General features: G+C 39.6%; 1 protein-coding gene across 7 annotated transcripts in view; it reads left to right on the top strand.

Moving 5' to 3' along the window:
* The window catches only part of LOC144296135 (thiamine transporter 2-like), a 42,358-nt gene extending 32,038 nt beyond the window's left edge, over positions 1-10,320 (top strand). For all 7 annotated transcript variants that reach the window (XM_077869070.1, XM_077869066.1, XM_077869064.1 and 4 more), the window contains 2 exons: positions 9-150; positions 9,711-10,320. In XM_077869070.1, coding sequence (XP_077725196.1) covers positions 9-150; positions 9,711-9,887 — 319 coding nt within the window. In that variant the 3' untranslated portion in view covers positions 9,888-10,320. The remainder of the gene's footprint in view (positions 1-8; positions 151-9,710) is intronic.
* Positions 10,321-17,699: the final 7,379 nt, after the last annotated feature.

Below are 17,699 nucleotides of genomic sequence, written 5' to 3'. Positions count from 1 at the left end.
ACTGTTAGATTTCAGATTGCTGTTAATCTCAGCGTGGAACGCTATGCCCTGGTGTTCGGAATCAACACCTTCATTGCCCTGGTGATCCAGACTGTCATTACTGTAGCTGTGGTTGACAACCAGGGACTGGGGCTTCCGGTCAGCATACAGGTAAGTGCATACCTCTGTGTCTTCATTGACACAGAGGCATATTTTGAAAACTACACACACACACACACACACACACACACATATTATTAGACATAGTAATTGGACTTGCTGAGATATAATTCTCATACAATAAATTGACATATAAATAAATTTATATACAGTTCTATTAATTTGGGGGGAAAAAAGCTATGCAGCCACCACCACATGAAAATCAAATACAACGCCTTCACCCAGACAGTGCCCCTTTGCCATTAGCTGCCTTTCTCCACAGTACCCCCCAGCAACCCACACATTGGTTTTCTATCCCTAAAGCTTTTTCATTTTAGAAAGTCATATAAATGAAATTATAGAACCAATAGCCTTTTGTTTCTGCCTTGTCTTCATTTAGCATGGTGTCTTCAATGGAATAATTTTATAATTTTTATAAATTTATTTTATAAATAATATATAAATTTACATAATTTATATATTTATATAATTTATAATTTTTTATAAAATTTTATAATTTTATATAAATATGATGTAGTTCAGATACATTCTATTTTTTAGGAAACTTTTTCATTAAACAGGTGACCTTTTCATTAAGCAGGTTAAAGAATGAAAGCACTACCTAAAATAGACCCAAAAAGTCATTCCAGCTGAAGTGGCTCTCGTTACCCAAAGCTCCACAGGTTTTTCTTGCCATAGCTAAAATTCAACCTTATTAATGCTTAGCTCACAAATTTCATAAGCCTACTCAATCTCATGGACAAAATGTTCAATCTTACAAGTCCCTACACATATCTAATGCAAATGTTTAGAATATTGAAACGTCTTCTTTAAAAACAAAAAGAGAAAAAAAATTATTTCAGGAAACACAATTGAATGAGTAACACCAGGATATTTAAGAAATCTATTTAAATCTCACAGTAGTTCAGTAGAAGGAAAGAGATCTTCATTGAGTAAATATTAAAATTAAGATTACTATAGACTCAATCCTTTTTGAGAACATAAAAGGATCAATTGTTACTTTCTAAAATAAAATTTAAACTCCTGGTTTATTATCTAGCTTGAAATTTGCTCTCCAGCTTTTTAGAAATCACTAGGTGTATGATGTGATGTGATCAAGAGAGCACAAGCTTGAAATCAACAAAGTATGTATTTGAATCTTGATTTTTTATTATTGATTTCTTAAGAATTTTTTTATTTGGGAACATTTCAAATATATCTTAAAAATAGAAAGAATAGTGGCATGATGTCCCAGGCATCCATCACTCAAATTTATGGCCAATCTTATTTCACTTGTACCTGCCACCCACTTGCTCATCCTTCCCCGAGAGATGTAGTTTTTTTTTAATGTCTCAGTTTTCTCTTCAGTAACATGGAGAATATAATACCTACTTCATGAGGTCTTATACAGATTAGATGCTTGCCTGTAAAATGCACCATTTCTGGCCTGTAGTGTACTCAATACATGGTGCATTTTTCTTTAGTGGGAAAATCAATACACTTTGACCTTTCTGGGCAATTCACACAAACATCCAAAGCAGAAGGTGAAAATTAAATTTGGCAGAAAAAGTCAAGCTTCACCTTTGTTTCCCCTGATAATTCAAGATTTTCAAATTGTTTTATCTTCTCAACCAAGGCATATCTAGATTCAGGGCATTCCTCTAAAATCTTTCTTTGTCTTTCTACCTACCTCCTCTTATCGTCTCTGCCAATATCCTTAATGCTAGAACAATTTTCATTGAGATTCTTCTATGTATGTTATTTAATGTAAAATTCAACTCCTAAATAAAGGACTAGTTTACCCAAGGGTCAGAGCAGGGTAAGCACAAAATATGCAGTCCAAAGGCATAACAGAAGACAAATCCTATTTCTATAAAACATTTCCCAGATAAAAAAGTATTACTGTAGATTTCTGGTTTTGAAAAGCAGGCTTCTTGGGGTGCCTGGGTGGCTCAGAGGTTGAGCATCTGCCTTCAGCTCAGGGCATGATCCCAGGATCCGGAATCAAGTCCTTCATCGGCTCCTTGCAGGAAGCCGGCTTCTCCCTCTGCCTGTGACTCTGCCTGTCTCTTTCTGTGTCTCTCATGAATAAATAAATAAAATATTAAAAAAAGAAGAAAAGCAGCCTTCTTAAAGTTGATTTGGAGTAGGAATCTAATTAAATACACATGAATTAAACTTCAAGAGATCCAAGAGTATAGAGGTATATTGATTAATGATTCCCAAATCTCAACCATAAATATTCATTTATCATTGATTATGCACTTGTTCATGAGCTTTTCAATATAATTTCAAGGGCCATTTTAAAATATTGGAATCTAAGAAACATAAACTACAACCTAAGTCAGCATTTTTGTAGGACATCGAGATTAAGTGGAAAGAAATCTGCTTTGAGACATCCTGAACTAATTCATCCATTTTCTCATTACTTCTCAACCTGTTGTCACAACACAGGTTTTTTTATATATTTTTCAATTTAAAAGACCATAGAGATTTTAAAAAGAGGTTCCATATACATCTTTGAATATTACTGAAAGTCTAGGGGGAAAAGACCCATGAAAAAAGCTAAAAAAAAAAATCTTTTTACCTCATCTAGAAAAAAAGCTAAGGAGTAATTTAGCTAGTCATATAAGAAGCAATAACTTGAAAGTGTATCTTTAGTGAAAGCAGATGAACATACTGTTGTATACTGATGATATAAAATAATTTTCTGGAGGAATTTTTCTTTTTAAAAAAAATAGGTGAAATTCATAGTTGTAAATATGAGGGACTTTTAGAGAGAGTGGGTGAATAATCACACAATTCAAAAAAGGTTATTTTTTTTAAAATAATCCTTTTGTGGGGTGCCTGGGTGGCTCAGTTGGTTAAATGTCCAACTCTTGGTTTTAGCTCAGGCCACAATCTCAGGGTCTTGAGGTCGACCCCCACATTGGACTCTGTGCTCACTGGGGAGTCTGCTGGAAATTATATCTGTCTACCTCTCCCTCTGCTCCTCTCCCTGCATTCACTTGGGCTCTCTCTCTCTCATTAATTAATTAATTAAATCTTTAAAAATAATCCCTTTATTAGATAAAAAAAAAAGTAATAACAAGTTTCACACTAAAATGCCCAACTATTCACAAGTTGGTTACCTGTTATATCCCTCCAACCCTCTCACTGTCTGCCTGGTTCCACCCCTCAATTTGCAGAGATACCCCTTGGAAGGAGGAACACCTTGGTAACCATAGATTTCTTATTGATTGAGGGAGTTGACATTCATTCACCTCCCATTCGTGAATCTCATTACTTTCACCCACCTCCTCCCTGGAGGGTCTTGAAGCTTAAGATAGGAAAAGCAACTGTTGATACCGTCAGGGAGGAAAAATACTGTTTCCTCTCACCCTATTTGGCTCTGAGCTGAGTCTCTGTAACAAAGACAAATTAACAATAGCACACAAATGTATTTGATACAAGTTTTATGTAACACAGGAACCTTCATAAGGAAATGAAGACCTGAAGAAATAGTCAAACCTGAGTGTTTTTATGCTAGATTTGATAAAGAGTGGAAAGTCGTGAGAAAAAAAATATGATAGAACAAAAGGGAAATGAGCTAAGAATAGTAAATTGGGGAAACTTCACATGGCCTGTTCATTCAGATTCCTCTCTGTGTCCCTTTATCTTTGGAGATAAGGTTGTTCTTTCCTCTGGGTATAGACACTAGGGTCTTATGACTTGCTCCAAGGGAAGGTCTGGAAGTCCTTCCTGCACCTGCCATGTCTCAAATTCCTTTAGTTAAAAAATATTCACCATGCCAAAGTGTCATATTTGGGGGTAGATTGTCCTGAATGCCATCACCAGCAAGTCAAACAAGGACACATGAAAAAGAAAAAAGAAAGGCCATTGGTGTAAAGTGACCCCTCGATGTCATGAAAACCACAGCTGCTGCCCTGCTCTGTCTTTCATGTCCTCATTGAGAAATGCAAAATGATCCTCCCCAGCTCTCTTGGCAGGAAGCCACTGCACTCAGCCACTTTGGGACCAGATGGACCCCTGATTACACACTCCATTAGATTATCTAGCTAGGATAACTGGTACTTTCGTTTGCCTTAAATTAAATAAAAATTAGAATCATGAAAATGGATTTTTAGTTTTAACCCCAAAGGGCTTCATAAGAGAAGGGGCACTCTAAACAGAAAGATTACTTCACAAAAAGTAGAACAGTGATGCTATTATTTTAAGTGCATGAAATGGGGATTTGTTCAGATTTCAGGCAGCCTCCCATACATCAAATCTGAAATTTCTCAGATGTGTTTAAAGCGTGGACTATTTGCCAGTCCAGATAGCTTAGATGAGTGTTTTCAGTTCACATTCATTAACTCAAGCATGGGAGATGTGTGATCTGTTGGATTTTGGTCCTACGATTTCATCAACTATTTTGGAATCTTAAAGAATAGCTTAACGGGGGTGGGGGCAGATTTTCATTATCAAACAAAATAACTACTTATTAGGATTTTCAGTGAGTTTGGGTCCTGACCCTCAGATATTGTCTTGTTTTCTCACTTGCCTATTCTAGCGGAAATGGTCCGGAGGCAAGTACCTTCAGAGGAATGTGGTTGAGGGATTGCATTTGAAGGAGAAGAAGGGCAGGTGTCCACATTCAAACCCAAGTTTTGCACTGAGGGAAGCACTTGACAGGATGAGCACTGGGTGTTATACTCTATGTTGGCAAATCGAACTCTAATAAAAAAATATATAAAGGAAACCCCAAGTTTGAAGTCAACAAGGGTTTTTAAAAATATTAAATTAAGAAAGACTTACTTCCATTAAATGTTATAGACTTTTAACAATATTAAAATAAGAAAGGCTTATTTCCATTATAGCATAAATAAACTAGGTATCAGAAAAAAATCCTTAACACTACAAAGCACCTAAAACTCCTGGATATAAATTTAAGATTTTTTTAATAAGTGGCTGAATTGGTAAGAAATAAGAACACTCCTCAGAGGTCAAAGCAGGAACAGGAAACCAGATAGACAAGGAAGCACTAAATCTATCATGTGCTCGAGCATCTGCTGATTCTCCCAGTGACCTCAAATTTTGGTTTTCGTGGCAACCCCAAGGGCTACATCCTCAGTGAGCAGAAAAACAGAACAAAACATGAAGTTATGGGGGAAACTCCAACAAAGAAGATGAATCTGGGTGGTATCAGGGAATTTACCCTGGAAATTTGCTTTCATAAGCAGCACTTACATAATTCTGGGTTCCAATGTCTATAGGCTTGACATTTTTTTTCTATTTTTTTAAAGATTTTATTTATTTATTCATGACAGACATGCAGAGAGAGGCAGAGACACAGGCAGAGGGAGAAGCAGGCTCCCTACTGGGAGCCCAATGCGGAACTTGATCCCAGGACCCCAGGATCAAACCAGAGCCAAAGCCAGATGCTCAACCACTGAGCCACTCAGGTGCCCTAAATATTTTTTTTCTAAAGCTGAGTATGTAGTTAAAAGAGGCTCTGGTTGGTAATGGCGCCAGGCACCTGTATGTATCAAAACAAATGGTCTCTGGAAGACTGTTCCTCTATATAGAAACCAAAAAAAAAAAAATTGCCTCAGATAAAATTCCACCAAATATAAGATTATTATTTTTAAAAACATCCAAAATCATGACTGGATATAAAGTACTATGAGCAAGCCAACTGAAATAATAAATAACAGAATCACACAGCAAGGATTTGAGATGGAGGAATTATCAGCATTAGAATATAAAGTAAGATGTTTGTACACAAAGGAAAATAATAATATAAGAATGGGACAAGATATATCTTGAATGATTGTAAATATTTGGGAAAAAATAGAATTCATGAGAATTAGGACCTTAAATATGTAGGAAAAATTATTGAGTGTGAAGAAATCACCAAGAATGCAGCACAGAGAAAGAGAAGTGGAAAAATTAAGACATGTGGAAATGAAAGCGAGAAAATTAAACAAATATCTATTTGGAGTTCTATGAGGAGATAATAAAGGTAGTAGAGAGAAGCTGATAAATATTCTCTGAGAATTTTCCAAAAGTAATCAATAGCATGTATTCTCAAAATTAAGAAAGAAGCCCCCAAAATCTCAAAAAAAAAAAAAGTAAGTAACATTATATGTTCTCATTCATTTGGGGAATATAAATAATAGTGAAAGGAAATATAAGGGAAGGGAGAAGAAATGTGTGGGAAATATCAGAAAGGGAGACAGAACATGAAGACTCCTAACTCTGGGAAATGAACTAGGGGTGGTGGAAGGGGAGGAGGGCGGGGGGTGGGGGTGAATGGGTGACGGGCACTGAGGGGGGCACTTGATAGGATGAGCACTGGGTGTTATTCTGTATGTTGGCAAATTGAACACCAATAAAAAATAAATTTATTATTTAAAAAAATGAAAGGGAATAAAGGGAAAGGAGAGAAAATGAGTAAAAATATCAGTGAGGGTGACAAAACATGAGAGACACCTAACTCTGGGAAATGAACAAGGGGTAGTGGAAGGGGAGGTGGATGGGGGTTTGGGGTGACTGGGTGATGAGGAGGGCACTTGGCAGGATGAGCACTGGGTGTTATGCTATATGTTGGAAAATTGAACTCCAATAAAAATTTTCTTAATTGTAAGAAAAAAAAGAAATTCATATCTAAACACACTGTGGCAAATGCAGAAAACCAAAGAAAAATAAATCTTAAGAATAGAGAAACAGAACTTCAGCTACAGAGAAATGATAATAGACAATTGACTTGTTGGTAGCTCCCAGTGGAAGCCAGCAGAGCAATGGCTTTAAGTGTTGCCGAGAATACTGGCCAGCCTAGCGCTATAGACAAAGAGAAAGTACGTTTTAAAAATGAGAGCAAAACATTTTCAGACAAATAGAATGAGTGCATTATCAACAAAAATCTTTACAAAAGCCATTTCTAAAGGATGCACTTGAGGAAGAAGGAAAAGTATCCCAAAAGGAAGGTATTCCCAAAAGAAGGAATGTGGAAAAAAAGAAGTAAATGTGTGAGTAAATCTGAACAAACACTAATCATTTAAAATAGTAATAGTATGGTTTCTCAAGTCAAGAATACCAAGGTAATTGGTAATTGGTGGAAAATTAAAAAATCATTCTTAGTTCAGCCACAATGCATGCAGAATTTATCAGCTCAGGAAAACTTTAAAAGGAAGTCTGGTACACTGTTTAACTCCTGAAACAGGATATAATAAAAATAAAGATCTGCTATTTATTTGAAATACAAATAATCATGTGTTTAAAGCTAAACTTATTTAATAAAGGTCTTATATGTTTTTCTACAACAGAAAAAAATATAAATAAATAAAAGAATAATAGTTAGGGGCGCCTGGGTGGCTCATTCGGTTAAGCATCCAACTCTTGATTTCACCTCTGGGTCCTGGGATCAAGCCCCCTGTTGGGGGAGTCTGCTTGAGATTCTCTCTCTCCCTCTTCCCTCTACCCCTCCCCCACCTCTAAAATCAATAAATAAAATCTTTAAAAATAAAAAATAGGGGCACCTGGGTGGCTCAGTGGTTGAGCATCTGCCTTTGGCTCAGGTCATGATCCTGGAGACCAGGGATCGAGTCCCACATTGGGCTCCTTGAGAGGAGCCTGCTTCTCCTTCTACCTGTGTCTCTGCCTCTCTCTCCATGTCTCTCATGAATAAATGAATAGAATCTTTAAAAAATAAATAAATAAAAATAACACTTATATTCTATATCTTGAGGAGTCTTTAAAAAGATGCCTCAAGTACCAGACAACAATGTATCAATAGAAGATGTTCAAAACTAAGGATCTTCATGCTGTTGATTATTGATTAGACTCCTAAGGTGGCACACCAAGGAGGGTGGCAGTCCATCTGGCAGGGAGGCGGATTTCATCACAGCATTATTTAAATTGCTGCAGCATAACAATAATGAGATGCCACAGGCTTTTAATCAGTTTTATTATAGTCTTAAAACTCTCTACATGTAGGTCTCTCTACTTATCGCCTGTGTCCAAGGCAGACAACTCCCACCACCATCACCTTTATACACCATCGCTTTGCTTATTTAAGAGTCAATATTTCAAGTGGAACCATGAAAAAAATTAGAAATAGATTATGCAATTTTTATGCAGAAGAGAGGAATAAAATATGGTATATGGAAAAACAGTTACATGAAGGAGCTCAAGAAAGGAGGAGAAAATTAAGGAACATAAAAAATAAGGAAAGTATGGTGGCAAAAAAATACAAATATGTGAGTTGTCACTAAAATAATAAATTAGCTCATAAATTGAACTGCCAATTTACAGGAAATAGGGGAAGCAGAACTCATTACATGACATCCAGGATTACCACCAAAAAACACCTGCATCTGGGAAATTACAGTTTTTCAACAAATAACATTTTTCAAAAGATTGATAGTGTCCTGAGAAATTCAGCAATCAATCACAATGTGTGGATCTTATTTGAATCCTGATTCATACCCAGAAGCTAAAAATATTATGACACAAGCAGAGAAACTTGAGTACTGACTAGACGATACTAAGCAATTGTTAATTTTTTAGGTGTCTTCATGATTTGTGGTTACGCTTTTGCACATCCTTCTTTTTTAAAGATACAAACCGAAATATTTATTACAATCCTGTGATACTGGATTCAAATTAATCTGCGAGGGGGAAGGGAAAGCGATTGGGGCCTTAGGGAACCAAAAGTGGCTGCTGCTGGTGATTGATGAAACCAGGTCATGGGATTAGTGGGCGTTTGGATACTGTCCTATCCACTTTTGTGAATGTTTATAATTTTCCAAAAATAAAAATTAAGCAATTCAAAGCTAAATAAACCAGGACAAAAATAAAAATAACAAAAAAAATATTTTCAGGCTAGATTCTTAAAGGGTTGCAACCATAGTCTATTTACAGAAGACACATTTAAAATTATAAAGACATGTGAAGTTTGGAGGGGGGAGGGAAAATTCATACCATGCAAATGAAAAATTTAAAAGTTACTATAAATTTTTTAAAGATAAAGCATAATCAAGACCTCTTGATATGTATGTCTAAGGAAAATCATTAAAAATGGTTGAATGTTCAACTTACTCATTAAGAACATATATGAGTTCTAATTTCCATTATTAATATCATTTCAATATTTTGGGTAGAAATACTGTATTCCTTCTTTTTATTACTGTTATTTTTGGATAGAAATTCCATCAAGCATGTCAGATTCTAAGAAAAAAACTCTCAATTTCATATACTAAATGCGAATATGAAAAAAGAAGGAAAGCAAGAAGGAAGTCTATATATAGTCTATATTAATGGAGAGTTTCAAAACTACAAACACAGTTAACATTGATTGAATTCTACTGTGTAGGTACTCTTCTATATACCTTATGTGTAATAACACATTTAATCCTCACAACAAATGTGTAAATATTGTTATTACCCTCATTTTACAATTGAGAAAATGAGGCTGAAAGAGAATCCGTGACCTTTTTAAGATCTCCCAGCTAGCCGTAAAGCGTCCCTACCGACCTTTATTGTTAAATAACCATTTTAATGTCATTCATTGATTTCTTTTTCTTTTTCAGTTTTTAATTTATGGGAGTTATTTTTCCGTTATTGCTGGAATTTTCCTAATGAGAAGTATTTACATAATCTGTTCAGCCAAATGCGGAAAGGAACATTGTAGGTCTACTACTGGTCGGAATCCAAGTGAACGAGAAGACTCAATTTCTAATACAAACACAGTAACAACACAGTTTTAGCCTGATATCTCCTACTTACCATGGACTCAAAGGATGGATGATTCTAAAAATATATGGTGCTACACTTCATAGCATTTTAATTGTTTGTCCTAGATTAAGATACCATAAAAGAGAAGGATTATCATTAACCTCATCGACACCACATCAAACCCTCAGCTAAGGGCTGGTAAACTGAGAACAACCAAAACTGAAGTCAACAAGTTGAGACCAGCCATCTTTATGGCCTCAGTGAGCAACTGGGATCCTAAATACTGTTTTAACACTTTCAAGTCCACCGCAAAACGACATAGAAATCAGACAAATGGGACCATACAAGAACAAAAACATGAAATATCATAGCGTGAATGATATATATATTGGCTGTCTGTCCCCAACCTCATAAAAGTGTGATTTGTTTTGACTTAGGGAGTAGATAAAGAAATTTCTAGTGCAAGCCTGATGCATAGTAAATGATCAACATGTGATGACCGTTATTATTAAACTCTTATACTACCAAAAAAAAAAAAAAAGTTAGAATGGGGGAAATCTTTTAATTCCTACAAAATGAGGCCAAAAAATTAAGGAAAAAAAATTATTAAACTTTACCATGATCCTACACGAAAAGACTGGATAATGTCAAGATTTCAATTCTTTTCAAACTAATTTATAAGTTTGTTGCAATTTGTGAGTCTTCTGTGTCAATGTGACTAAGCCAAGTCCCTTATTTATTCAAACAAGTACTAATCGAGGTATTGCTGTGATGTATTTTGCAGATATGATCAAAGTTCACGGTTGACTTTAAGAGAGATTACCCTTGGGATGCCTGCGTGCCTCGGCGGTTGAGCATCTGCCTTTGGCTCAGGGCGTGATTCCAGAGTCCCGGGATCAAGTCCCACATCAGGCTCCCTGCATGGAGCCTGCTTCTCCCTCTGCCTATGTCTCTGCCTCTCTCTCTGTGTGTGTCTCTCATGAATTAAAAAAAAAAAAAAAAAAAAGACAGGGAGAGAGAGAGAGACCTCTCTGATAATCTGGATGAGGACATGCCTAATAGTTCTAGCCTACCCATTCTGATAGCCTGCCCTATGAATTTTGGATTTGGCCGCCCCAGCCCCCACAATCAAGTAACCCAACTCCTTGAAATTTTTTTTTTTAATATATTTCTCTGCTGGTTCTGTTTCTCAGGTTGAATCTTGATTGATACAGATTTCAGTACCAAGTTAGTGGTTGTAGAGGACAGATATATAAGAACAAAGAAACTTTTCTGAAGTTTCTGGAACTGGTTATCTGATCTAGCTAGATTTAAAGCCATTATGAATCTGTTTCCAGTCATAAAGAAGACACTAGTAATTATGGCATGATGTGGTTTTAGACACACAAGTATCACGATTGGACACTCTTAATCAAATACTATATTAGTTTCTTAATGTTCTTATAACAAATTACCACCAACTGAGTCATTTTAAACTTCTTTTTTCACTGTTCTGGAGGCTAGAAGTCTGAGATCAAGGTGTTGTTAGGACCATACTTTCTCTCTGAAAACTTGGTGTAGGGAAGATACTTCCTTGCCTCTTCCTAGCTTTTAGCAGTTGCTGGCAATTCTTACCATTTGGCTTTAGACACATCACTCCAATCGGTTCCTCTGTTGTCACATGATATTCTCCTTATGTGTCTGTGTCTCTATGTCTAAAGTCCCCTCTTAGCATAAGGAGATCAATCATATTGGATTTAGGGTCAACCCTAATAAAGTCATATTTATAAGTTCTAGATTAATATAAATTTAGGGAGTGGGGAGATATAATATTCAACCTAGGACAAATACCAATAGAAAGTAAGGTTCAAAATTGCTGTGTATTTGTCAACTTAGACTATTTTAGTTAAGCTAAAGAGAATAATGGAATTGGCTGGTTGCTCCTGACAGCACTGAAGACAATAAGGGAGAAAAAAGAATGAGCTCAGGATTTCAAATTCCCAGCTCAAGCGCTGCATTCATGACCTGAAAGCTCTAATATCTTCCCTGAAATAAACCCTTATCTCCTACAGCCACAGAGCTGAGATTTCTGATAACCAAACCCAATGTCTCACTCTTCGATTGGCTGATTCACAAAGCAAAATGAACTCCTAACCTTGCAAGGTGTCTTCTGATAAAGTAAGGACATTCACTGGAAATGAATGGAATCCTGAAAACTGGAATGGAGGAGACATATGGTCTGATTTCAATAAAGCTGGGAACATCTAAGCCCTAGATCTGCCAAGTCTTTGCCATTAGAAGCAGCCCTTCCACCCTAGCCTAATAAGGAAGTCCTGTAATGGCATCCACTGAGGTAGCAAGGCATTGCTCAGTCTCATCAGACCCACTCCTACCACCCATCTTTGCTTCTAAACCTATAACTAGACCAAAAGATAAACTACAAAATGTGTGGAGACGCATTAAACTCCAAAGGAGCTACATGATTCTCCCAGTTTTTATAGACAGAAATCTAGATAATATGTGTGGGAGTGGATCTTAAGATTGTCGGGATCATGACAGAAGGAACATAAAGTTGGATCAAGCAAAATTTGTTGATATGGGCTGCCAGTTTGGTTGGTTAGCTGAAACACCAAGCCACAGTTGGTCTACACTAAATAACTTGAAATGCCAGAACTGCTTTGGTATGCTTAGAGGAAAGTATTCAAAAAGGGAAATTACAATGTTAGAGTAGATTTATCATGTGGATTTGTTCACTCAGCTTGGGAGGATCCAGAAGATGCATCTTTTAACATAACTGTGAGAATACATTTGTGAGAGCAGCCCAGCATTCTAGAAGAACGCTGTGGTTGCTTTGCTCTGTAGGTCAATAATTTAAGTGGGAATTGTTACCAATAAACTAAAATACTTAAACACAATGGAGATCTTGGGATCCTAGTGTGGCAGGGGCCACCAGGAGGCACTTAGTTGCTAAAGACAAGATGGGTATGGTTACCATAATGGACAATGGAGCTAAAGCAGCGGTCAGAATAGTCTAACTCACAGAGACATGTGGTGTTGGCTACTTGGTATCCCTAGAAAAGAAATAAATGAGCTGTTAACTAAACTCTTACTTGATCTGTATGAGCAAACGCGTTCTAATTAATTGAAGCAACTCGATATTCAGGAACAGTCGTAGTGGAACACACTACCATTATTTCATGATAATTTGGAGTCCAGTGTTCTCTGTAGAGTAAAGGTTGCCTAAAGTTTAATCCATCTGGAGATATCTGGAATTTAAGTCCAAAGTGAATAATAAGTTTGACGGTAGCAGAAAGAAATCCTTGGGCATATGAGGCAGCCCCACTGGGAAATCTTCAAAAAATTTTTTTCAGATTAGATATCATGAGAGAGTCATAGAATTTTTCAAGACAAAGGAGGCTGATACCTGATACCCTGATACCAAATCTCAAAAGCAAGCCTGGCTATATCATCCCCTCTCTGCATGGAATCTCTGATCTCTGGGATCATATTCCCACTCTCCACATGCCTATAGCCCACTTCTGGACCCAGACCCACTGCTACTGCCTTGCATTCTGCATTTCTGTTCTGTGTTTAGGTCCACAGAGATATTTATCTTGTTTTTGAGCCCAGCTATGTGGTTAATTTATTTTATTGGAACATGTTATGTGCCATACCTTCCTCCCCCCACTTTTTGCACAAATGCATCCATGTGTAAAATACTGAACCATCGTGATCTCAAATCTCCTCGGCCTAAGGTCTCTACCGCTAATAAAACAGCAGAAACTCCACAGTGGGAAAAAGCTGTAGAAAATAATTAGAAAAAGAAAAAAGGAAAAGAAAGGACAAGGAGGGGAGAGGAAGGGAAAAAAAAAAAAGAAACTGGAAAAGAAGGAATAGGGAGGGAAGAAGAAAAGAAGAGATTATCCTTCTTGTGAACAAAATTGAAGCAGTGGAAGAAACGACATCCTCCCTTAAAGAAGCATCGAAAACTCCCTTTCCCCTGGTCTTCTTCGTATTTATTACTTCTGCTGAAGGTAGTTGAGAAGACAGAGGCAATGGCAAAATTTATGGCAACCTAATGCATTTTTATGTAGAAGCATTTCAAATGCCTGTTATTGAACATCGCGGTGTACTGAAACCGTTGTAAGAAGAAAACTGCATACACCAAAAAACAGAAAGAGGAGAAGAAAGAGAATGAATATGTCAGCAAAGGAGACCCCATGGAAAGCCCAAAGGGTCTCAGACCCACCATTATATTCTGTATTTTGGGTCCCGATGGGAATGTCCATGGAGAGCTTGAGGGGCTGCCGCTGAAGGGCCCTGTCCTTACATCAATACATAGGGACTGTGTCTCCCAGGGGGTCGGCACACTGGGCTGAAAGGGGGGAGGAGGCTGGGAGGAGATTGACGTTTCACTGTGTGTGGGGAGGGTTGTCCCCAGAGTCCTGGCCAGGCCTATTATACCACCTTTAACCTGCTGCTGCTGCTGCTGCTGCAGCTGCAAGGATTTTTTTTTAAAAAACTTCGTATAAAGAAAAATTCACTCTCAAGTTTCAGAACAACCCAGGATTCCATGCACCCAAACACAACAAAGACAAAAAGAACACTTTTCATAGACTTGTAGTTTTTATTTTATTAGGAAATCTAGGCAGTATTATGTAATGACGAGGAAGGAAAAGGGGGAAAAAAACTATGCATGATGACAAGGAAAGGTGGGAAAAGGCAGAAGTGAAAGAAAGGCAGGGGATATTTCCATCAAAGTATTCAGAATCATGATTTCATCAGTAATTGGCACAGTTACCCTGGTGCTCGGCTGCATAAGTATTTTTTCCATTAGATGGTTTCGATTAGTTCAGGGAGTCTCCTGATGGAAGGACTTTGGGCAGGAGATAAAGACAGGAAAGGGGTGTTTTCCGGACCATCAGGTGGAGGAAGAGCAATGGGAAGGAGGAAGTCTTACCACGTGAATGGGCATCAGCACACCTGCACACCGGCCGCCTAGGAGCAGCACTGCTTCTTGCAGCAGCACTTCTGCTGGCAGCACTTCTGCTGGCAGCAGCCCTTCCCGCACCCACAGGAGCTGCACCCGCACGAGCTGCACCCGCAGGAGCGGCGGCAGCAGCAGACCACGGGGACGCTGCAGCAGCAGCCACAGCAGCCAGAACAGCAGGGGCAGCAGTTGACACGGTAGCACCTGCAGGTGGTACAGCTGCCACAGCCACCACCGCAGCCTCCACAGCCTCCGCAGCCACCACAGCCTCCGCAGCCTCCGCAGCCTCCGCAGCCTCCGCAGCCACTGCTGCAGCCACCACAGCCTCCACAGCCACAGCACCCCATGGTGTCAGTAGAGAGGACTCAGGACAGGTGAGGAGGGCGATCAGGAGAGGTCGAGGGGGGTCTGATGCCGCCTTCCACTGGGGGACCCCCTTATATACCATCTTGAGGAGGATGGTGATGGAGCGAGGGACCCAGGACACATGCCCTGAGCTCTTCCTCATTGCTGCCACAGTGCACTTTCCACAATTAGCTCAGCCAGGGCTACTCCTTGTTTACAGTCTCATGGGTGATATTTAACCCCATACATTTGCTAATTTTAGCTTCCCTTCTTAAAGTCATTTCGGAGGCAAACCAAGAGATGCTAACATTTTGGAGGGGTCTTCATTTCCCCCAGAAGCATAGATGACCTTTGAGAGTCAGAGCTAAGAAAGCACTCGCTGACCGCCGGCAACTTTTCTGCCTCTCCTCAGTGGGTTTCTGTCCATAGATTCAGCTGAAAGCACCCTGCTTCCAACAGAAACTTCTGAGAGGTAGAGTCCATATGAATAATCGAATTGAACAAACCGATTTCTTTCCAATTGTTTTCGCATCTATTACTGTCGCGTAGCTTCCACCTCTTAAATGGGCCATTTTCGTTCTTGCGAGGTTGCATGTTCACAGCTGTACTTCCGAAGAGATGTGGACTATTTTTAAACCAAATGACCCTCTTTTCCTCAACCCTGAAAGTTGTCTGTTGAAAATCTTGACCTGATTCTCCGCTCTCGCCCGCCACCCCCTCTCCCTTCGTAGCTCACATCCACACCCAGGGCTTCAGTCCTCATATGCGTTTCCTGGATTCCTTCCTCCGGTTTAGACCCTCCTCTACACTCCAAATCCAAGACAGCCAACTCGCCCTCCATCCTCTTCCCACAGCCGGCCCAAGGCACCTGCCATGTCCCAGGCCCCAGGCTCAGCGCATAATCTCTCCAGCCCAATCACCAACCCCACATTCCTCCACTGTGCCTTCTCCATCCAGTTGACAATCCATTAAAATGTCAGCTTTGAATCCTGTTTCTCTCAGCCGCATAGCTGATGTCCACTGAATTCTGTTGACTGTGCCTCTTTGAAACCTCTCAAACCTATTCTCTATCTCTTGCTCCACTGCACCCCCAACCCCAGTCCAAGCACCCCCGGGTGGTTGAAACGTATGCTTTGGTCCAAACACCATAAAAATAGTTTGGGATCATGAATAACAATGCCAAAATGCCTCCAGGGACCTTAGAGCATTTCCCCTCACTCAGATTCCTGAAGAACCACCTCGCCAGATTGGGAAAATAGGCTCTGGGCAGCAAGCCAGTTACAAGTTGTAGTTCTGGGAATCTGTTGGCCACCAATGATCTCCATGAAGATCAGAGCTCCCTGAGAGGCCAGAGTGCTCCTCCCACAGCTACACGTGATGAGGAGCCCACCTGTGCTCTTGTTTTGCTTGTCTTATGTTTACATAGCCTCCTTGTTGGTCGGTCACTAGCCCTCAAATCCCACCAGGACCACAGCTGCACACCTCACCACGTTTCACACTGTTTTTCTCCTGACGTGGGGCCTCTCCTTGCATCTCTGGCCTCAGCACCTGCACTCCTCGAGAATCCCACCCTGCTCTCAAGATTGCCTAGGTCAGGCTACTTAGCAAGAAGGTATCTCTCAGACATCAACTGATATTATTTACTCAAAGACAAAATTAATTCCTCATCCAAAGCAAAATATAGCAAGAATTACATCATGAAAACGAAGACTCTTATGAGGATTTATTTCTGTTTTTAAAATAGTCATTATGACCCGGAGGTGGGAAAGAACAATGGTATGCTTCACATGAAGAGGTAGGGAGTAGAACTTTCCAGCTTGGTCAACAATTGCAATGATGGCATCTGGCCTTCAAGTTGACCTTTGAACCTGTTGCCAATTTCACATCCCCAGCTCCCAGTGTTACTTCCTTTTTGCATCTCTTTGAGGTCAGGGACTATACCTCAGCCTTCACTGTGCCAACCCCCTGAGAGCTCAGATCACCTGGCCCAGGGTATAGTCTGCAAGCCCCACAGACACAGGCATCCTGGAAAGATGGATTGTCTGCCCATTCCTGTCCAAAGCCTCACCATGCTCCCGGTTCCCAGTATGATTCCCTAGAACTTTCAGTTTTTTCAAAGTTAAACTAGAATATAGGTTTTATTTTAAAAATAAACATGTGATGAAGACAAAGATATCTAAATGGGAGGCAAATAAGAGACGATGTGATTCTCCCCCATAAATAGAGCCGAATAGCAACAAGGAAGTGGTCATGTGTCTTCCTGCTGCTCCCCCCAGAGCTGGTATATAAGGGGCCCCCAGCAGAAGGTGGCATCAGACCTCTCTCACTCCCTGAGTCTCTCTTCTCTCTACTCCTTCCTGAGTCCTCTCTACTGACACCATGGGGTGCTGTGGCTGTGGAGGCTGCGGTGGCTGCAGCAGTGGCTGCGGAGGCTGTGGTAGCTGCGGAGGCTGTGGAGGCTGCGGAGGCTGCGGGGGCTGCGGGGGCTGCGGGGGCTGCGGGGGCAGCTGTACCACCTGCAGGTGCTACC

This window comes from Canis aureus, chromosome 24 (assembly GCF_053574225.1).
Source record: "Canis aureus isolate CA01 chromosome 24, VMU_Caureus_v.1.0, whole genome shotgun sequence".
Classification (NCBI taxonomy): domain Eukaryota; kingdom Metazoa; phylum Chordata; class Mammalia; order Carnivora; family Canidae; genus Canis; species Canis aureus.
This window is presented reverse-complemented; position numbering and strand designations above follow the sequence as displayed.